The sequence below is a fragment of the Oncorhynchus mykiss genome, chromosome 24, assembly GCF_057628025.1.
Source record: "Oncorhynchus mykiss isolate SJ-2025 chromosome 24, ASM5762802v1, whole genome shotgun sequence".
Taxonomy (NCBI): Eukaryota; Metazoa; Chordata; class Actinopteri; order Salmoniformes; family Salmonidae; genus Oncorhynchus; species Oncorhynchus mykiss.
The window spans coordinates 46,643,774-46,668,055 of NC_143045.1; the positions used below are offsets into that span (position 1 = coordinate 46,643,774).

General features: G+C 43.4%; 1 protein-coding gene across 1 annotated transcript in view; it reads right to left on the reverse strand.

The window, feature by feature from the left end:
• The window catches only part of cntn5 (contactin 5), a 559,219-nt gene that overhangs the window by 228,515 nt on the left and 306,422 nt on the right, over window positions 1-24,282 (reverse strand). Inside the window, exon 7 of the mRNA XM_090219183.1 lies at window positions 15,654-15,857. Within this exon, the coding sequence (XP_090075309.1) occupies window positions 15,654-15,857 (204 nt within the window). The remainder of the gene's footprint in view (window positions 1-15,653; window positions 15,858-24,282) is intronic.

The following is a 24,282-nucleotide window of genomic DNA, read 5'->3' on the forward strand; positions in this document are numbered from 1 at the left end:
TCTCGTTACTCATGCGGAACACTAAATAATACAGTTCACAAGCCTATGGATTTCTCTTCTGCTGCTAGCATCCATTACTAAAACCTTCTGCTGCTAGCATCATTACTAACACCTTCTGCTGCTAGCATCATTACTAACACATTCTGCTGCTAGCATCATTACTAACACCTTCTGCTAGCAGGCATCCATTACATACATCTTCTGCTGCTAGCATCCATTACTAACACATTCTGCTGCTAGCATCCATTACTAACACTTTGTGCTGCTAGCATCATTACTAACACCTTCTGCTGCTAGCATCATTACTAACACCTTCTGCTGCTAGCATCCATTACTAACACCTTTTGCTGCTAGCATCCATCACTAACACCTAGCATCCATTACTAACACCTAGTATCCATTACTAACACCTAGCATCCATTACTAACACCTTCCACTGCTAGCATCCATTGCTAACACCTTCTGCTGCTAGCATCCATATCTAACACATTCTGCTGCTAGCATCCATTACTAACACCTAGCATCCATTACTAACACCTAGCATCCATTAATTACAACTTCTGCTGTTAGCATCCATTACTAACCTGCTAGCATCCATTACTAGCCTTCTGCTGCTAGCGTCCATTACTAACACCAAGCATCCATTACTAACACCTAGCATCCATTACTAACACCTTCTGCTGCTAGCATCCATGACTAACACCTAGCATCCATTACTAACACCTAGCATCCATTACTAAAACCTAGCATCCATTACTAACACCTAGCATCCATTACTAAAACCTTCTGCTGCTAGCATCCATTATTAACACCTTCTGCTGCTAGCATCCATTACTAACACCTTCAGCTGCTAGCATCCATTACTAACACATAGCATCCATTACTAACACCTAGCTTCCATTACTAATACCTAGCATCCATTACTAACACCTTCTGCTGCTAGCATCCATGACTAACACCTAGCATCCATTACTAACAACTAGCATCCATTACTAAAATCTTCTGCTGCTAGCATCCATTACTAAAACATTTTGCCGATAGCATCCATTACTAACACATTCTGCTGCTAGCATTCATTATGAACACCTTCTGCTGCTAGCATCCATTACTAACACTTTCTGCTGTTAGCATCCATTACTAACACCTAGAATCTATTACTAACATCTAGCATCCATTACTAACACCTATCATCCATTACTAACACCTATCATCCATTACTAACACCTTCTGCTGCTAGCATCCATTACTAACACCTATCATCCATTGCTAACACTTTCTGCTGCTAGCATCCATTACTAACACTTTCTGCTGCTAGCATCCATTACTAACACCTAGCATCCATTACTAACACCTAGTGTCATTACTAACACCTAGCATCCATTACTAACACCTAGCATCCATTACTAACACCTAGCATCCATTACTAAAACCTAGCATCCATTACTAACACCTTCTGCTGCTAGCATCCATTACTAACACTTTCTGCTGCTAGCATCCATTACTAACACCTAGCATCCATTACTAACACCTAGTGTCATTACTAACACCTAGCATCCATTACTAACACCTAGCATCCATTACTAACACCTTCTACTGCTAGCATCCATTACTAACACCTAGCATCCATTACTAACACCTTCTACTGCTAGCATCCATTACTAACACCTTCTACTGCTAGCATCCATTACTAACACCTTCTGCTGCTAGCATCCATTACTAACACCTAGCATCCATTACTGCAACCAACATCACACATGTTTAGCCACAAAGCTTCAACATGCCTTCATCTGCAGACATTTTCATGAGTTCATACACAGACATACAAACAGTTTAAATGATTACACTCCCCACAGATATAGCAAGTGACCATCTGTTGCACCATATTTCAGGAAGTACATACTGCCGGTACCAGACAGACACATACACACTCACTGACGGAAGGACAGATGGATGACCCCATGCTGACGTACATATGCAAGCGAGCATGCACACATGCACGCACACGCACACCCTCACTTTTCACACACAGCCTCCCCCACAGGGAATAGGATTATATTGAGATGTGGGCTACTGACTGTACATGTTGAGATGTGGGGGACTGACTGTACATGTTGAGATGTGGGGTACTGACTGTACATGTTGAGATATATGGGACTGACTGTACATGTTGAGATATAGGGGACTGACTATACATGTTGAGATGTGGGGGACTGACTGTACATGTTGAGATGTGGGGGACTGACTGTACATGTTGAGATGTAGGGGATTGACTGTACATGTTGAGATGTAGGGGACTGACGGTACATGTTGAGATATAGGGGACTGACTATACATGTTGAGATGTGGGGGACTGACTGTACATGTTGAGATGTGGGGGACTGACTGTACATGTTGAGATGTAGGGGATTGACTGTACATGTTGAGATGTAGGGGACTGACGGTACATGTTGAGATATAGGGGACTGACTGTACATGTTGAGATGTAGGGGATTGACTGTACATGTTGAGATATAGGGGACTGACTGTACATGTTGAGATGTAGGGGACTGACGGTACATGTTGAGATGTGGGAGACTGACTGTACATGTTGAGATGTAGGGGACTGACTGTACATGTTGAGATGTGTGGGACTGACTGTATATGTTGAGATATAGGGGACTGACTATACATGTTGAGATGTAGGGGACTGACTACACATGTTGAGATGTAGGGGACTGACTGTACATGTTGCCTACAAGACATTTTACAATGCTTGTCCCAAACCACTCTTCTATTTCAATCTCATTCCACACACTTATACGGCTCCAAAGAAGCCCTCTTCATTTAATGAATGTGCAATATTTCACCTGGTTTATTTCACAATATATTCAATATCAAAAATCAGGCTATCTGCAGAGCCAGAGCATTTAAATAATGGAATGCTTTCTGGGTTTTGTGTACTCTGAAAAACACAAATTGTGACTGACTGTTTTATGTCCCAATTGATTTATTAAGCCTAAATGTATTTGTTCTTGTTTTTTATGCTTTCCTCTTTCTGGCAAGCCGTGGCAACCAATTACATGATACAATCTGTGTGAGCCAGTCAAAGCCCCTTTAAATCCCAGTCTTGATCAAAGTAGACCTTAGTATTCCTTTGGAACCATTGGAGAAAATCTAAAATGAACACCATGAAACGCTTACTGACCCAAATAACATTGTATAGTAAGACAACTAACTAGTGTGGAGATTTTCAACCACCATCAACATTTTCAACCACTATTCAATTATTTGGTTTAAACATGTGCCATTCAACCACTATAAACATTTTCAACCACTATTCAATTATTTGGTTTAAACATGTGACATTCAACCACTATTAACATTTTCAACCACTATTAAAATATATAGTTTAAACATGTGATATTCAACCACTATTAATAAAATTTTGTTAATAACAAAAACGTATATTTTCCAAACAAACACAATAAATAGACTGAACAACAATATAAATGCATGTGAAGTGTTGGTGCCATGTTTCATGAGATGAAATAAAAAATCCCAGAAATGTTCCATACGAACAACAATCTTATATCTGTTTGGGTACACATTTGTTTACATCCCTGTTAATAAGCATTTCTCATTTGCCAAGGTAATCCATCCCCCTTGCAGGTGTGGCATATCAAAAATCTGATTAAACAGGAGGATCAATACACAGGTGCACTTTGCGTTGGGGACAATATAAGGCCACTCTATTAAATGTGCAGTTTTGTTACACAACACAATGCCATAGATATCTCAAGTTTTGAGGGAGCATGCATTTGCCATGCTGTCCACAGGAATGTCCGCCAGAGCTGTTGCAAGATAATTGAATGTTGATTTGTTTATTATAAGTTGCCTCCAACGTCGTTTCAGAAAATTTGGCAGTACGACCAACTGGCCTCACAACCGCACACCACGTGCAACCACGCCTGCCCAGGACCTCCACATTTGGCTTCTTCACCTGCAAGATCGTGTGACCAGCCATCCCGACAGCTGATGAAACTGTGGGTTTGCACAATAGCAGAATTTCTGCTCAAACTGTCAGAAACCATCTAAGGGAAGCTGATCTGTGTGCTCGTGTCCTCAAAAGGGTCTTGACCTGACTGTAGTTAGGCAACGTAACCGACTTCAGTGGGCAAAAGCTCACCTTCGATGGCCCCTGTAACGCTGGCGAAGTGTGCTCTCCATGGATGAATCCCCATTTCAACTGTACCTGACAGATGGAAGACAGCGTGTAAGGCGTTGTGTGGCCGAGGGATTTGCTGATGTCAACGTTGTGAACAGAGTGCCCGGTGGTGGCGGTGAGGTTATGGTATGGAAAGGCAGGCATATGCTACGGACAACGAACAAAATTGTATTTTATCAATGGTAGTTACCGTGACGAGATCCTGAGGCCCATTGTCGTGCCATTCATCCGCCGCCATCACCTCATGTTTCACCATGATAATGCACGGCCCCCCTAAGCTTGTCTACTTTATTGTCCAAGGACTGAACATTAGCGAGTAAAATACTTGGAAGCGGTGGATGGTGTGCACGCCTCCTGAGTCGGACTAGAAGTCCACTCTGAATACCTCTTCTCCACCTCTTCTTTGTCTCATGTGCCGAATACAACCTTACAGTGAAATTATTCTAGGAGCTAGAAGCAGAGCATTCACGTCTGTCAGTGCCATCTTGGAACAGTGGCTCAGAACAGGAGAGTGCGGCTGGCCCTTAAATGTACAGTACATGGAGAGCTAATATTAATAATATGCATATAAATCTCTCATGGCTCTAAGTGGAGGAGAGATTGACTTCATCACTACTTGATCTTGTAAGAAGTGTTGACATGCTGAATGCATCGAGGTGTCTGTTTCAACTACTAGCACACAGCTCAGACACCCATGCATACCCCACAAGACATGCCACCAGAGGTCTCTTCACAGTCCCCAAGTCCAGAACAGACCATGGGAGTACTACATAGAGCCAAGGCTACATGGAACTCTATTCCACATCAGGTAATCAGATTTAAAAGACATATAAATACACCATATGGACACACATATACATGATAAGACAGACACTCTACACACACTACACATGATAAGACAGACACTCTACACACACTACACATGATAAGACAGACACTCTACACACACTACACATGATAAGACAGACACTCTACACACACTACACATGATAAGACAGACACTCTACACAAACTACACATGATAAGACAGACACTACACACACTACACATGATAAGACAGACACTCTACACACACTACACATGATAAGACAGACACTCTACACACACTACACATGATAAGACAGACACTCTACACACACTACACATGATAAGACAGACACTCTACACACACTACACATGATAAGACAGACACTACACACACTACACATGATAAGACAGACACTCTACACACACTACACATGATAAGACAGACACTCTACACACACTACACATGATAAGACAGACACTCTACACACACTACACATGATAAGACAGACACTCTACACACACTACACATGATAAGACAGACACTACACACACTACACATGATAAGACAGACACTCTACACACACTACACATGATAAGACAGACACTCTACACACACTACAGATGATAAGACAGACACTACACACACTACACATGATAAGACAGACACTCTACACACACTACACATGATAAGACAGACACTCTACACACATTACACATGATAAGACAGACACTCTACACACACTACACATGATAAGACAGACACTCTACACACACTACACATGATAAGACAGACACTCTACACACGATAAGACAGACACTCTACACACACTACAGATGATAAGACAGACACTCTACACACACTACACATGATAAGACAGACACTACACACACTACACATGATAAGACAGACACTACACACATTACACATGATAAGACAGACACTCTACACACACTACACATGATAAGACAGACACTACACACACTACACATGATAAGACAGACACTACACACACTACACATGATAAGACAGACACTGCATCAGGGATCGCGTTCACAGACGTTTCGGTATTTGACGTCCATCCATGTCTGAGGATGATGGGAGAGGACGTGGACACCGGCCACTAGGGGAAACAGTGAGCTCTGTTACCTTCAAGTAGGTTTCGGTTTTGCTAGGGCGTTGTGGACGAGGATGGCGGATGGGCGTTAGCATCTGGTTCTGGTGCCAATGTTTGAATCCACAGATTGTTGTTTTAAGCCTATCCCAAACCTTATCCCTTACCTTAACCATTCAGTGTTAATGCTTGAACATAACCCTAACCTTAAAACAACTTCAAAATTTGACTTTTGAGAAACATGGATGAAGGTTTAATTCTGATATGCGACTGTGAGACCTTGTTGCATAGATTTGGAAGACATTTTTAGAATGGCAATTTTTTCTCAGACCTGCAAATGCAACGATAGATTCATGCAATGCTTTTACTATAAAGGAAATGTTTCCACCCCTGCTCTTGTCCACAGTGGTCTGCGAACCCACAGCATTCTGGCCCGCAGTCCCTTGTGCTAATCATAATTCCTGCTTTGCCTTGTAACGCTTAGAGGATGAAGAACAGTTTCTAAAACTGTCTCAGAAAACTGTTTCTAAATCTCCAAGAAGTGAACTAAAACGGTAGTTCTCTGCAATCCACTTTGTTTTCATGATTATTTTGGATGTAAGGGATGGTCACTTGTATTTCTTCAAACATTTGGGGAGGTTTTCATTAAAATATATTTAGCTAAAATGAGGGCGATCCATTTCGGTAGAATATATTTAGCTAAAGTGAGGGCCATTTCGGTAGAATATATTTAGCTGAAGTGAGGGCCATCCATTTCGGTAGAATATATTTAGCTGAAGTGAGGGCCATTTCGGTAGAATATATTTAGCTGAAGTGAGGGCAGAGAGGTCAGATTATCTCCTTGTAGCCCTTTTATTTTTTTAAATACAACCCACTAGAAGCACAGACTGGAGTATAGATTACAATCAAAACAGTATCAAAATGGATGAGCCATTTATATTAAGCAGTGCCTTGCATAAGTTCCCAACCCCCTTGGTATCTGCACTACATTATCTGCAACACTTTTACAACTCCAATGTCTCCAAACAAATTAATCTCCCAGTGGGAGCTGTGTGCTCCCACTCTGACACTCTGTCCCTAACACAGGAACTCATCAATCCTGTCTGTCTGTCTGTCTGTCTAACTGCCCATCTCTTCCATTCTCCTAATTTCTTCCTGTTGCGTTGTGAAGGGAAGATCCATGACTTTACCGCAGGGGTGTAACAGAGCCCAGATGCAGTGAGGCAGGTTTGATTAAGAGTGTTAGAACCAGGACAGGACAGAGGTGAGGCAACACACAGATCCAGCTTGAGCTTCTAAACCTCCAAGGTAATTACCATCCACTTGCTCTGGGGCACAGATACCAGCATCTCATTGGTCAGCGGCATAGATTGCACGCTCCAATTGGTCAGATTCCAGCAGCTGTGGGCAGACACAGCTTGCAGGCCCCGTGGGGTTCAGAGTAAGGTGTGCCAATGTCATTTTCAGCCTTTTAGACACAGATTCTCAGTACATAAGGCCGAGGCTGAATAAGTGGGAGGCTTACCAAAAACTGTGGCTGTCAAGAAAATGTTTGGTGTAATGGGCTGTACAGCCTTGAATTAGACACGTTTTTGTTCCGGATGAGAGATGCTACCCTTAGTACCCACACTACCCCGAGCAGACCCTGTACTCAAGTACCCCTCCTCAAGAACCTCACCAGACCATGATATGATATCTAAACAGGACTGCCAGCCTGTTTACGTGAGCAGGTCCCCTTCTCATTTTCCATCTTTGTAAATGAGAGGAACAATCCAATTTACTATGGTAACGAGTTTAGAATTCTGTACATCTCTAAGGAGCATTTCACAACAACAAGATTATGCAAATCCAGTCAGAAAGAGAGAGGAGCTGTAGCTGGAAGGGACGTTGTATCTCATAAATACATCCTGCCACATCAACCACTTCCGCCAACCTGCTTTCCGGGCATGAAAGTCATTTTCATCAAAACGCATTGGGAACCTGGGAACACATTCTCAATGGTCCTCTGAAACCTTGACAATGACAAGCTCCTGTGAGGTGCTAGGTGCTGATGGACGGCCCTCTGTTTAGTCAAACGTATTAAAACCCTGAGATGACATGTTAACCTTAATCGAACACCTTAATCGAACACCTCTCCTCTCTCTAGGACCACCGTCCCAGCCTAGACCCCTGAGAGGCTTTTATAAAAGACCTAGGATCCCATTCACCACTGACGACCATTGATTCAGTTTATTTTATGCAGGAGAGATGATTTCCCTGATGGCTGGTTTCATCAAAGCACATTGTGTGTGTGGGTGTGTGTGTGTGTGTGTGTGGGTGTGTGTGTGTGTGTGTGTGTGTGTGTGTGTGTGTGTGTGTGTGTGTGTGTGTGTGTGTGTGTGTGTGTGTGTGTGTGTGTGTGTGTGTGTGCGTGTGTGTGTGTGCAGAAAGCAGTCTACTACACTAATGATACAGCTTCCCTGACTATCTATTTAGAGTTTCTATATTGTTCCTGTGCTATTGCCATTGTGTCCCTCTCTACGGCATGCAGAGCTGCGGTCCTCAGCAAAAGAAGAGGAACATCCCCACATCCTTTCAAATTAATATCTGATTTCATGTTTGTGTGTGTGTGTGTGCGTGTGTGCAGAAAGCAGTCTACTACACTAATGATACAGCTTCCCTGACTATCTATTTAGAGTTTCTATATTGTTCCTGTGCTATTTGCCATTGTGTCCCTCTCTACGGCATGCAGAGCTGCGGTCCTCAGCAAAAGAAGAGGAACATCCCCACATCCTTTCAAATGAATATCTGATTTCATGTTTATGTACACATAAGTGTGTGGAATATTAGATAATTTGCAGGTGGCGTACCTGAGTGCTCATGCACTACAGATCTAAATCTGCCATTAGGTTTCCACCTGGGAATCACGTCATGATGACAGTCAATCTGCCCATTAGGTTTCCACCTGGGAATCACGTCATGATGACAGTCAATCTGCCATTAGGTTTCCACCTGGGAATCACGTCATGATGACAGTCAATCTGCCATTAGGTTTCCACCTGGGAATCACGTCATGATGACAGTCAATCTGCCATTAGGTTTCCACCTGGGAATCACGTCATGATGACAGTCAATCTGCCATTAGGTTTCCACCTGGGAATCACGTCATGATGACAGTCAATCTGCCATTAGGTTTCCACCTGGGAATCACGTCATGATGACAGTCAATCTGCCGTTAGGTTTCCACCTGGGAATCACGTCATGATGACAGTCAATCTGCCATTAGGTTTCCACCTGGGAATCACGTCATGATGACAGTCAATCTGCAATTAGGTTTCCACCTGAGAATCACGTCATGATGACAGTCAATCTGCCATTAGGTTTCCACCTGGGAATCACGTCATGATGACAGTCAATCTGCCATTAGGTTTCCACCTGGGAATCACGTCATGATGACAGTCAATCTGCCATTAGGTTTCCACCTGAGAATCACGTCATGATGACAGTCAATCTGCCATTAGGTTTCCACCTGGGAATCACGTCATGATGCCAGTCAATCTACCATTATGTTTCCACCTGGGAATAACGTCATGATGACAGTCAATCTGCCATTAGGTTTCCAACTGGGAATCACGTCATGATGACAGTCTATCTGCCATTAGGTTTCCACCTGGGAATCACGTCATGATGACAGTCAATCTGCCATTAGGTTTCCACCTGGGAATCACGTCATGATGACAGTAAATCTGCCCATTAGGTTTCCACCTGGGAATCACGTCATGATGACAGTCAATCTGCCGTTAGGTTTCCACCTGGGAATCACGTCATGATGACGTTATGATGACAGTCAATCTGCCATTAAGTTTCCACCTGGGAATCACGTCATGATGACAGTCAATCTGCCATTAGGTTTCCACCTGGGAATCACGTCATGATGACAGTAAATCTGCCCATTAGGTTTCCACCTGGGAATCACGTCATGATGACAGTCAATCTGCCGTTAGGTTTCCACCTGGGAATCACGTCATGATGACAGTCAATCTGCCATTAGGTTTCCACCTGGGAATCACGTCATGATGACAGTCAATCTGCCATTAGGTTTCCACCTGGGAATCACGTCATGATGACAGTCAATCTGCCATTAGGTTTCCACCTGGGAATCACGTCATGATGACAGTCAATCTGCCATTAGGTTTCCACCTGGGAATCATGTCATCATGACAGTCAGTCTGCCATTAGGTTTCCACCTGGGAATCACGTCATGATGACAGTCAATCTGCCCATTAGGTTTCCACCTGGGAATCACGTCATGATGACAGTCAATCTGCCATTAGGTTTCCACCTGGGAATCACGTCATGATGACAGTCAATCTGCCATTAGGTTTCCACCTGGGAATCACGTCATGATGACAGTCAATCTGCCATTAGGTTTCCACCTGGGAATCACGTCATGATGACAGTCAATCTGCCATTAGGTTTCCACCTGGGAATCACGTCATGATGACAGTCAATCTGCAATTAGGTTTCCACCTGGGAATCACGTCATGATGACAGTCAATCTGCCATTAGGTTTCCACCTGGGAATCACGTCATGATGACAGTCAATCTGCCCATTAGGTTTCCACCTGGGAATCACGTCATGATGACAGTCAATCTGCCCATTAGGTTTCCACCTGGGAATCACGTCATGATGACAGTAAATCTGCCCATTAGGTTTCCACCTGGGAATCACGTCATGATGACAGTAAATCTGCCATTAGGTTTCCACCTGGGAATCACGTCATGATGCCAGTCAATCTACCATTATGTTTCCACCTGGGAATCACGTCATGATGACAGTAAATCTGCCATTAGGTTTCCACCTGGGAATCACGTCATGATGACAGTCAATCTGCCATTAGGTTTCCACCTGGGAATCACGTCATGATGACAGTCAATCTGCCATTAGGTTTCCACCTGGGAATCACGTCATGATGACGTCATGATGACAGTCAATCTGCCATTAGGTTTCCACCTGGGAATCACGTCATGATGACAGTCAATCTGCCATTAGGTTTCCACCTGGGAATCACGTCATGATGACAGTCAATCTGCCATTAGGTTTCCACCTGGGAATCACGTCATGATGACGTCATTATGACAGGGAGAGAGAAGACCTGCTCTTTCATTGAGAGGAGGAAGTCAATGTTAAAATGAATGAAAGAGTTTAGAGGTGAAGGAAATCAATCTGATATCTTTCAGTTTCAAAGCTTTTCCTAGGGTCCATCATTAAATCACACCTGGTTTATATAAGGGCATGATAAAGGTTACATTCTAAAAACACTATTGATCCATACATAGCACTCACACAAACACATGGTTCATGTTCTGGAAATGTCAGGGCTGAGAAGGGTGCAGTGTGTGAAACCAAACACTTGGTAGTGTCACTTCAAACTGGGTAAAGTTAAAGAGTTGTCTGGGGCTGATGGGAGTATTGTGTCTGTCTAAAGATGTGAGACCTAGGTTTCCACCTGGGAATCACATCACTATGACAGTAAATCTGTCATAGGGCTGATGGGAGTCATGTGTCTGTCTCAAGCTGTAGTCTATAGGGCTGATGGAAGGAATGTGTCTGTCTCAAGCTGTAGTCTATAGGGCTGATGGAAGGAATGTGTCTGTCTCAAGCTGTAGTCTATAGGGCTGATGGGAGTCATGTGTCTGTCTCAAGCTGTAGTCTATAGGGCTGATGGAAATAATATGTTTGTCTAAAGCTGTAGTCTATAGGGCTGATGGGAGGAATGTGTCTGTCTCAAGCTGTAGTCTATAGGGCTGATGGGAGGAATGTGTCTGTCTCAAGCTGTAGTCTATAGGGCTGATGGGTGGAATGTGTCTGTCTCAAGCTGTAGTCTATAGGGCTGATGGGAGGAATGTGTCTGTCTCAAGCTGTAGTCTATAGGGCTGATGGGTGGAATGTGTCTGTCTCAAGCTGTAGTCTATAGGGCTGATTGGAGGAATGTGTCTGTCGAAAGCTGTATTCTATAGGGCTGATGGAAATAAGATGTTTGTCTAAAGCTGTAGTCCATAGGGCTCGTTTAATGCAGGGAAACTTACATCCGCTTTACTAAATGTTTATCAGCATGGTGAATGTGATTCCAGAGGAAAAGGAACTCTGGACCACCTTTACTCCACACAGTACCGCGTACAAATCTCTCCCTCACCCTCCATTTGGCAAATCTGACCATAATTCTATCCTCATGATTCCTGCTTACAAGCAAAAATTGAAGCAGGAAGCACCAGTGACTCAGTCAATTAAAACGTCAGAGGAAAAATTAAACGTCAGAGGAAGCAGATGTTAAGCTACATGACTGTTTTGCTAGCACAGACTGGAATACGTTCTGGGGAGGACACCACATAAGTCATTGGCTTCATCAATAAGTGCATCGATGACATCGTGCATACCCCAACCAGAAGCCTTGGATTACAGGCAGCATCCACACTGAGCCAAAGAGTAGAGCTGCCGCTTTAAAGAAGCAGGACTCTAACCTGGAAGCTTTTAAGAAATCCCTATACCCTCCGACGGACCATCAAACAGGCAAGGCATCAATACAGGACTAAGATCTAATCAAACTATATCGGATCTGACGCTCATCGGATGTGGCAGGGCTTGCAAACCATTGCAGACTACAAAGGGAATCACAGCCAAGAGCTGCCCAGTGACACAAGCCTACCAGATGAGCTAAACTACTTCTATGCTCGCTAGTAGTCCCTGTGCCCAAGAACACTAAGGTAAGATGCCTAAATTACAACCAACCCATAGAACTCACATCTGTAGCCATGAAGTGCTTTGAAAGGCTGGTCATGGCTCACATCAACACCATCCTCCCAGAAACCCTAGACCCACTCCAATTGGCATACTGCCCCAACAGATCCACAGATGATGCAATGTCTTTTGCACTCCACACTGCCCTTTCACACCCGGACAAAAGGAACACCTATGTGAGAATGCTATTCATTGACTATAGCTCAGCGTTCAACATCACAGTGCCCTAAAAGCTCATCAATAGGCTAAGGACTCTGATACTAAACACCTCCCTTTGCAACTGAATCCTTCCTAATGGGCCACCCCCAGGTGGTAAAGGTAGGTAACAACACATCCGCCACGCTGATCCTCAACACAGGGGCCCCTCAGGTGTGCATACTCAGTCCCCTCCTGTACTCCCTGTTCACTCATGACTGCACGGCCCGGTACGACTCCAACACCGTCATTACATTTGACGATGACACAACAGTGGTAGGCCTGATCACCGACAACAATGAGACAGACTATAGGGAGGAGGTCAGAGACCTGGCCATGTGGTGCCAGAACAACAACTTCTCCCTCAACTTCTCCCAGGGAGAGGGGTGAGGAGTGTCCAGGGAGACGGGTGAGGAGGGTCCAGGGAGAGAGGTGAGGAGGGTCCAGGGAGAGGGGTGAGGAGGGTCCAGGGAGACGGGTGAGGAGGGTCCAGGGAGAGGGGTGAGGAGGGTCCAGGGAGAGGGGTGAGGAGGGTCCAGGGAGAGGGGTGAGGACGGTCCAGGGAGAGGGGTGAGGAGGGTCCAGGGAGAGGGGTGAGGAGGGTCCAGGGAGAGGGGTGAGGAGGGTCCAGGGAGAGGGGTGAGGAGGGTCCAGGGAGAGGGGTGAGGAGGTTCCAGGGAGAGAGGGGAGGAGGGTTCAGGGAGACGGGTGAGGAGGGTCCAGGGAGAGGGGTGAGGAGGGTCCAGGGAGAGGGGTGAGGAGGTTCCAGGGAGAGAGGGGAGGAGGGTTCATGGGGAGTAGGGAGGACCATTTTGCTGCGCAAAACTTCAACGCCCAAAACTTCAACATCAAACAATGAACACTGGGACAATACATTTCAACATCCGAATTTTGGGAATGATGAGAGATGGAATATGGAAAGTTCATTTGTATTTTGTGATCTCATTAAAACTTGTATAAAGACTTTTTAATGACAACATTGTAACTTGAAGAGCTTTTGCACGGTGTATATCAGGTTTACATCCTATACGTTGTATAGAAAATATCAAGGAAAAAGATCATGTTTTTGTGATGATAGGATTGTGATTTTAGATCTCTAATGAGATCATTGTAATTAAGATACTTTGCCTCGTAACCCAGTGCCCAGGGAGCAAAGGGAGTGTGTCAGCATGACGAAAACACTCCCTTTCTTACCCGAGGGTATATACCCGAGGGTATAAAAGATTGAGTTAAGAATGAACATATCAGACTAAACGGACCACAAGCTGCAGCTAGGTCCACATTAGCCATGACCCTGAGAATCAACACAGGGTTGAAGAAGACAAAGGAACCTCTAACAATCACTGTTACGGTTGAGTAGCAGTTCTAAGTACTGTATCTTAGAAGGTGAATTTAAGTAGGACCATCCGGTTATTCTCTCCAAATCATCGTCGCCTACACTGCTCTCATCACCACTCTGGGGATCATCAACACGGATGACTAGCCGTCTTCAGGAGACCACTCTTCCAGAACGAGTCCAAGTAAACAGACAACTAAGAAGGACTTTGTGACTTCTTGTGGACAATCAGAGACTTAGACCAGAGAACTAAGGAAAAAGCCATCTGAAGAAGAAGGGCCAAGCATCCCGGAGTCGCCTCTTCAATGTTGACGTGGAGACTGGTGTTTTGTGGGTACTATTTAATGAAGCAGCCAGTTGGGGACTTGTGATGCGTCTGTTTCTCAAACTAGACACTCTAATGTACTTGATCGTTTGCTCAGTTGTGCACCAGGTCCTCCCACTCCTCTTACCTTTCTTGTTAGAGCCCGTATGCGCTGTTCTGTGAAGGGAGTAGTACAAAGCGTTGTACGAGATCCTCAATTTCTTGCCAATTTCTCGCATGGAATAGCCTTCATTTCTCAGAACAAGAATAGACTGACGAGTTTCAGAACAAAGTCCTTTGTTTCTGGCCATTTTGAGGCTGTAATCCAACCCACAATTGTAAATGCTCCAAATACTCAACTAGTCTAAAGAAGGCCAGTTGTATTGCTTCTTTAATCAGACAAACAGTTTTCAGCTGTGAAAACATAATTGCAAAAGGGTTTGCTAATGATCAATTAGCCTTTTAAAATTATAAACTTAGGTTAACTAACACAACTTGCCATTGGAACACAGGTTTGATGGTTACTGATAATGGGCCTCTGTACACCTATGTAGATATTCCATTAAAAATAATATGCAGTTTCCAGCTACACCAGTCATTCACAATATTAACAATGTCTACACTGTATTTCTGATCAATTTGATGTTATTTTAATGGACAAAAATGTGATTTTCGTTCAAAAACAAGGACATTTATAAGTGACCCCAAACTTTTGAACAGTAGTGTAAATTCATGAGTTAATTCGGGAGACTGTAACTCGTTAAACAACTTCTCCCATGGTGCCCCAAATTCCTAATGAGATAATTGCTACATTATTTAATCGGGTAACAATTAAACATAGTAGGTAATTATTCGATAAATAACAGTCATCACATTTATGAGAGTCACAACAGGGGTGTGAATGGTATGAGTCTCACCATCTGTTCTGAGTGTGAGTGGAGTGGGCGGGCTGAGGACCCTGGCGTTGGTCACCGTGTTCTTCACCAGACAGATGTAGCTGCCCACGTCGCTAGGCTGCACCTTGGAGACATACAGGTTGCCCGTTACCTGTGAGATAAACCGCCGGCTGTCCTCGGCAACAAATGACGGGAACTCGTTGAAAACCCAGGTGTAGATAATCTCTAGGGAAGAGAGGACAAGATGAGTTAGAAACACACACACACAGTGTGTACTATAGCAAATTCCCAAGCTGGCATGAAACAAAACTATGTGTTTCTATCCTTGTGTTGCTGTGTGTGTGTGTGTGTGTGTGTGTGTGTGTGTGTGTGTGTGTGTGTGTGTGTGTGTGTGTGTGTGTGTGTGTGTGTGTGTGTGTGTGTGTGTGTGTGTGTGTGTGTGTGTGTGTGTGTGTGTGTGTGTGTGTGTGTGTGTGTGTGTGTGTGTGCGTGCGTGCGTGCGTGCGTGCGTGCGTGCGTGCGTGCGTGCGTGCGTGCGTGCGTGCGTGCGTGCGTGCGTGCGTGCGTGCGTGCGTGCGTGCGTGCGTGCGTGTGTGTGTCCATCATAGGACAGATAAAGACTGTCATCTGCACGGACACAATCATTTGTTCATCACCGATTCATCTACAATATAATTTTTGCATGAATTTCATAGCCCATTGATTTCAGTGTTTAAAATGTGTACATACTTCAGGTTGTGTGAGCCAGACTGATACACTACTGAAGAAACTGTAGGTGTACATCCCAAATGACACCCTATTCCTTTTATAGTGCACTACTTTAGACCAGGGCCTATATGGTGCCATTAGCGATCTGGGCATAAGTAGTGCACTGTATTGGGAATAGGGTGCCATTTGGGATTCACTATGCAACTCTTTAAATGCGTCACCAATAACTGTTGTGTTAATGAAGCTGTGACTCCTCCAAGGCAAAGCATGTCTGTTATTCTATAGAATGTATTGTATGTTATCCAATAGAATGTATGTTATTCTATAGAATGTCTGTTATTCTATATAATGTATTGTATGTTATCCAATAGAATGTATGTTATCCAATAGAATGTCTGTTATTCTATAGAATGTCTGTGATTCTATAGAATGTCTGTTATCCAATACAATGTATGTGATTCTATAGACAGAACAAATAGCTGTAGATTACATTAGTGTGTTTAGGCTTGAACATTCCTGGAAAAGATTTCCAGTTAACTAATGGGGTGAAAGATCCAATGTGTATTCACTAGTGTTATTGTGTGATATATCCAAGATGGATTCATTTTTGACGCAATGTTCAGATGAAAACAAATCACTAAATTCACTTGAATGTTGAATTATAAGGAATACATTTCCAATTAAGTACAAGCAAAGGACTGATTGGCACAACTGAAGCAAACTGCTGCAACTAATATACACAAAGGTTATCTAGTAGTTAATAACTTCACAGAAGCATCTTCTCGTTGATCAAAAACAAAACAGAACAACTCCCCATACAGAGCCAAAGCCATAAAATTGAAAATAATAACCTTTTTTCACATTCCACTGCGTCCAAATTATTTTAAATTACCTCACTGTTCTAATTTCCCTTTCATCTCCACGTGTTAATAGCTATAATCCTCCAACACAATCCAAATAATGAAATATAAATCAACCTCTACATTTGCTTCATTTTCCCTTTATAAAGTGTATAATTATCCTCACTTTCATAACACCTCTAAATAGTATTACTCATTAAACTCCCAAATATTTAAAAGGGGCAAACTACATTTCAAACAACAACAAAGTTACCATCCCACCACTGTTTTGGCACATTTCTGAGGGATGGAGAAATGTAACCACTCTCAAATTCATAGACAGAGCTACGGATGCAAGGACTGACCATCCATGATATCAACATTATAGTTAAAAACATGTTTTGAGGCTATACATTTTTTTTTTTTTTTTTTTTACAATTAGATGGTTTACAAAAAATAAGCTTATAAAACAAGTTTATAGTTTAAGTTATGATGGGGTACTAGTTAGTTGTTTAATAGTTATATTCTTCCAGAATCTATGACTATATATTATTAATATATACAAAAAAATATATACATGTACACACATATTGCCCCTTTAAGCAAGATTGCAAATATGAAATGGATACTATTCATGACTACGTCAGTCCATCCTCAACCTTCACAAGGCTATGCAGTATCCACAGGATCAAACATCCGTTTTGATAACTTGACATACAAGCCCAGTGTTATGTAGTCAACTTGACATGAAATGCTAAGTATTCATTTATTCAATGTATACCATATTGATCGAGTCAATCAAACGATTCCTGCTACATTCTCTGTACCAATCAATCAATCAAGCAAATGTATTTATAAAGCGCTTTTTACATCAGCCAATGTCACAAATTGCTATAAGGAAACCCAACCGAAAACCTAAACAGCAGAAACCCAGCCTAAAACCCCAAAGAGCAGAAACCCAGCCTAAAACCCCAAACAGCAGAAACCCAGCCTAAAACCCCAAACAGCAGAAACCCAGCCTAAAACCCCAAACAGCAGAAACCCAGCCTAAAACCCCAAACAGCAGAAACCCAGCCTAAAACCCCAAACAGCAGAAACCCAGCCTAAAACCTAAACAGCAGAAACCCAGCCTAAAACCCCAAACAGCAGAAACCCAGCCTAAAACCCCAAACAGCTGAAACCCAGCATAAAACCTAAACAGCAGAAACCCAGCATAAAACCCCAAACAGCAGAAACACAGCCTAAAACCACAAACAGCAGAAACACAGCCTAAAACCCCAAACAGCTGAAACACAGCCTAAAACCCCAAACAGCATAAACACAGCCTAAAACCGCAAACAGCAGAAACCCAGCCTAAAACCCCAAACAGCAGAAACCCAGGCTAAAACCCCAAACAGCAGAAACACAGCCTAAAACCACAAACAGCAGAAACCCAGCCTAAAACCCCAAACAGCAGAAACCCAGCCTAAAACCCCAAACAGCAGAAACCCAGCCTAAAACCTAAACAGCAGAAACCCAGCCTAAAACCACAAACAGCAGAAACACAGCCTAAAACCCCAAACAGCTGAAACACAGCCTAAAACCCCAAACAGCATAAACACAGCCTAAAACCGCAAACAGCAGAAATCCAGCCTAAAACCCCAAACAGCAGAAACCCAGGCTAAAACCCCAAACAGCAGAAACACAGCCTAAAACCCCAAACAGCAGAAACCCAGCCTAAAACCCCAAACAGCAGAAACACAGCCTAAAACCCCAAACAGCAGAAACACAGCCTAAAACCCCAAACAGCAGAAACCCAGCCTAAAACCTAAACAGCAGAAACCCAGCCTAAAACCCCAAACAGCAGAAACCCAGCCTAAAACCCCAAACAGCTGAAACCCAGCATAAAACCTAAACAGCAGAAACCCAGCCTAAAACCCCAAACAGCAGAAACACAGCCTAAAACCACAAACAGCAGAAACACAGCCTAAAACCCCAAACAGCTGAAACACAGCCTAAAACCCCAAACAGCATAAACACAGCCTAAAACCGCAAACAGCAGAAACCCAGCCTAAAACCCCAAACAGCAGAAACCCAGGCTAAAACCCCAAACAGCAGAAACACAGCCTAAAACACCAAACAGCAGAAACCCAGCCTAAAACCCCAAACAGCAGAAACACAGCCTAAAACCCCAAACAGCAGAAATACAGCCTAAAACCCCAAACAGCAGAAACCCAGCCTAAAACCCTAAACAGCAGAAACACAGCCTAAAACCTTAAACAGCAGAAACACAGCCTAAAACCCCAAACAGCAGAAACACAGGCTAAAACCCCAAACAGCAGAAACCCAGCCTAAAACCCCAAACAGCAGAAACCCAGCCTAAAACCCTAAACAGCAGAAACACAGCCTAAAACCCTAAACAGCAGAAACACAGCCTAAAACCTTAAACAGCAGAAACACAGGCTGAAACACCAAACAGCAAGCAATGCAGATGTAGAAGCACTCATACCTGTTTGCCATTCCGACAATCCTACTCCATTTTTAGACTCCTGTTCTGTGTTTCAAATGGCACCATATTCCCTATATACAGTAGTACACTACTTTTGAAAAGAGCCTTATGGGCCATAGTCAAAAGTCACACACTATGAAGGGAATATGATGCCATTTGGAACACACCCCTTTTCTGAGTGAGTAAATAGGCTCTAACGGACATGACATAATAGAAAATAATTTAGCTGATCTCATTTCACAACCTGGCAGGCCAAAGCATTGTTTAGCACAGATATATATATATATATACTGTACATATACATATACATTGGACAACAAACTGAAGTGGAAAACATATGATACCTGCTGAACAATCAGTTCCATCAAGGAGAGTGCCGCTGAACACTCAGAGCCATGAAGGAGAAGTCCTGCTGAACACTCAGAGCCATCAAGGAGAAGTACTGCTGAACACTCAGAGCCATTAAGGAGAAGTCCTGCTGAACACTCAGAGCCATGAAGGAAAAGTCCTGCTGAACACTCAGAGCCATGAAGGAGAGGTCCTGCTGAATACTCAGAACCATGAAGGAGAAGTTCTGCTGAACACTCAGAGCCATGAAGGAGAATTCCCACTGAACACTCAGAGCCATCAAGGAGAAGTCTTGCTGAACACTCAGAGCCATCAAGGAGAAGTCCTGCTGAACACTCAGAGCCATGAAGGAGAAGTCCTACTGAACACTCAGAGCCATGAAGGAGAGGTCCTGCTGAACACTCAGAGCCATGAAGGAGAAGTCCTGCTGAACACTCAGAGCCATGAAGGAGAAGTCCTGCTGAACACTCAGAGCCATGAAGGAGAGGTCCTGCTGTACACTCAGAGCCATCAAGGAGAAGTCCTGCTGAACACTCAGAGCCATCAAGGAGAAGTCCTGCTGAACACTCAGAGCCATGAAGGAGAAGTCCTGCTGAACACTCAGAGCCATCAAGGAGAAGTCCTGCTGAACACTCAGAGCCATGAAGGAGAAGTCCTGCTGAACACTCAGAGCCATCAAGGAGAAGTCCTGCTGAACACTCAGAGCCACGAAGGAGAAGTCCTGCTGAACACTCAGAGCCAAGAAGGAGAAGTCCTGCTGAACACTCAGAGCCATCAAGGAGAAGTACTGCTGAACACTCAGAGCCATCAAGGAGAAGTCCTGCTGAACACTCAGAGCCATGAAGGAGAAGTCCTGCTGAACACTCAGAGCCATGAAGGAGAAGTCCTGCTGAACACTCAGAGCCAAGAAGGAGAAGTCCTGCTGAACACTCAGAGCCATCAAGGAGAAGTCCTGCTGAACACTCAGAGGCATCAAGAAGAAGTCTTGCATTCTCCTGCAAAATGTCTTGATAAAGTTGGGAAGTCATTTTTTCCGTTGATGATCACAAGCTGTCCAGGCCCTGAGGCAGCAAAACAGCCCCAAACCATGATGCTCCCTCCACCATACTTTACAGTTGGGATGAGGTTTAGATGTTGGTGTGATGTGCCTTTTTTTCTCCACACAGTGTTGTGTGTTCCTTCCTTCCAAACAACTCAACTTTTGTTTCATTTGTCCACAGAATATTTTGCCAGTAGCTCTGTGGAACATTCAGGTGCTCTTTTGCAAACTTCAGACAGTCATGTTTTTTTTGGACAGCAGTGGATTTTTCCGTGGTGTCCTCCCATGAACACTATTCTTACTTAGTGTTTTACCTATCGTAGTTCCGTCAACAGAGATGTTAGCATGTTCCAGAAATTTGTGTGTCTTTAGCTGACACTCTAGGATTCTTCTTAACCTCATTGAGCATTCTGCGCTGTGCTCTTGCAGTCATCTTTGCAGGACGGCCACTCCTAGGGAGTTTAGCAACCGTACTGAACTTTCTTCATTTACAGTGAGGGAAAAAAGTATTTGATCCCTGCTGATTTTGTACGTTTGCCCACTGACAAAGAAAGTATCAGTCTATAATTTTAATGGTAGGTTTATTTGAACAGTGAGAGACAGAATAACAACAAAAAATCCAGAAAAATGCATGTCAAAATGTTATAAATTGATTTGTATTTAATGAGGGAAATACGTATTTGACCCCTCTGCAAAACATGACTTAGTACTTGGTGGCAAAACCCTTGTTGGCGATCACAGAGGTCAGACGTTTCTTGTAGTTGGCCACCAGGTTTGCACACATCTCAGGAGGGATTTTGTCCCACTCCTCTTTGCAGATCTTCTCCCTAAGTCATTAAGGTTTCGAGGCTGACATTTGGCAACTCGAATCTTCAGCTCCCTCCACAGATTTTCTATGGGATTAAGGTCTGGAGACTGGCTAGGCCACTCCGGGACCTTAATGTGCTTCTTGTCGAGCCACTCCTTTGTTGACTTGGCCGTGTGTTTTGAGTCATTGTCATGCTGGAATACCCATCCACGACCCATTATCAATGCCTTGATTTGACCGTACATGGCCCCGTCCATTGTCCCTTTGATGCGGTGAAGTTGTCCTGTCCCCTTAGCAGAAAAATACACCCAAAGCATAATGTATCCACCTCCATGTTTGGCGATGGGGATGGTTTTCTGGGGTCATAGGCAGCATTCCTCCTCCTCCAAACACGGCGAGTTGAGTTGATGTCAAAGAGCTCCATTTTGGTCTCATCTGACCACAACACTTTCACCCAGTTGTCCTCTGAATCATTCAGATGTTCATTGGCAAACTTCAGACGGGCATGTATATGTGCTTTCTTTAGCAGGGGGACCTTGCGGGCGCTGCAGGATTTCAGTCCTTCACGGCGTAGTGTGTTACCAATTGTTTTCTTGGTGACTAGGGTCCCAGCTGCCTTGAGATCATTGACAAGATCCTCCCGCGTAGTTCTGGGCTGATTCCTCACCGTTCGCATGATCATTGCAACTCCACGAGGTGAGATCTTGCATGGAGCCCCAGGCAGAGGGAGATTGACAGTTATTTTGTGTTTCTTCCATTTGCGAATAATTGCACCAACTGTTGTCACTTTCTCACCAAGCTGCTTGGCGATGGTCTTGTAGCCCATTCCAGCCTTGTGTAGGTCTACAATCTTGTCCCTGACATCCTTGGAGAGCTCTTAGGTCTTTGCTATGGTGGAGAGTTTGGAATCAGATTGATTGATTGCTTCTGTGGACTGGTGTCTTTTATACATGGTAACAAGCTGAGATTAGAAGCACTCCCTTTAAGAGCGTGCTTCCCCCTAATCTCAGCTCGTTACCTGTATAAAAGACACATGGGAGCCAGAAATCTTTGATTGAGAGGGGGTCAAATACTTATTTCCCTCATTAAAATGCAAATCAATTCATAACATTTTTGACATGCGTTTTATCTGGATTTTGTTGTTGTTGTTCTGTCTCTCACTGTTAAAATAAACCTACCATTACAATTATAGACTGATCATTTCTTTGTCAGTGGGCAAAAATCAGCAGGGGTTCAAATACTTTTTTCCCTCACTGTATAGACCATTTGTCCTACTGTGGACTGATGGACATCATGGCATTTAGATATACTTTTGTAAGCCTTTCCATATTTATGCAAGTCATCCATTCTAAATCTGAGATCTTCTGAGATCTCTTTTGGAGAAGTCGTTAGCCTAAGGGTTCACATACTTTTTTCAGCCTACACTGTGAATGTTTAAATTATGTATTCAATATAGACAAGAAACATATAATACTGTGTGTGTTATTAGTTTAAGAACACTGTGTTTGTCTATTGTTTTGACTTGGATCAAATTTTATGACCAATTTATGCAGAAATCCAGGTAATTCCAGGGGGCTAACATACTTTTTCTTGCCACTGTATATAGTGTTAATTCATTCCTACTTATATTTGTGTGTATTTTGTATATGTTGTGTAATCTGTTAGATATTACTTGTTAAAACTAACACTAAAAGTGTATGACAGAGTCATAGACCATCATGAAAGTTAGGAGGATGGATTTGGCATTTCTCTATAAGTACGGTGTCAACATTTTGTTTTCTACTTGCTCTCACAGACACACACATAAATCAGCCCCTTGGACAGCCACACCATTTGATTGGACTAAATCATTTTTGGTATATTTAAGTTGTCACTCTATTCAACTAAGCATAAGTGATTTGAAGATGTTGAAATGTTGAAGTTGAAATGGTGCTGGCAGCTCCTGTTTTCTTTTTGATTTACAGTTCCAAATCAATAGTTGTTTAGTAAAACCATACTGTAGGTCATGTAACTGTTTGTTACATACAATATGCTTTGTGGACTCCACCAGACAGATGTTGCTCTCCGGTTTTATGACGAAATAAAGGCGTGGTTGAATTTATTCTGTAACCGTGTTTTCTTACTGTCTGCATTTAGGCCTATATATCACTGTGTCAAGGCATATGAACTAACTGGTTATAATATGGCTTTTTCCCTGGCTTAGCTTCCCCAGTGATTTTCCCCACACACTGCTACTGGAGGAGGAAAAGGAGAGGAGAGGAAAGGAAGAATAGAGGAAGAGAAGAGGAACAGACAGGAAAGGATGGGAAAGAAAGAGCGGAGGAAGAGAAGTGGAGAGGAAGAGGGAGAGGGAGAGGGAGAGGAGATGAAGAGGGAGAAGAGAGGAAAAGGGAGAGGAAAGGAAAAGGTGAGGAAGAGGG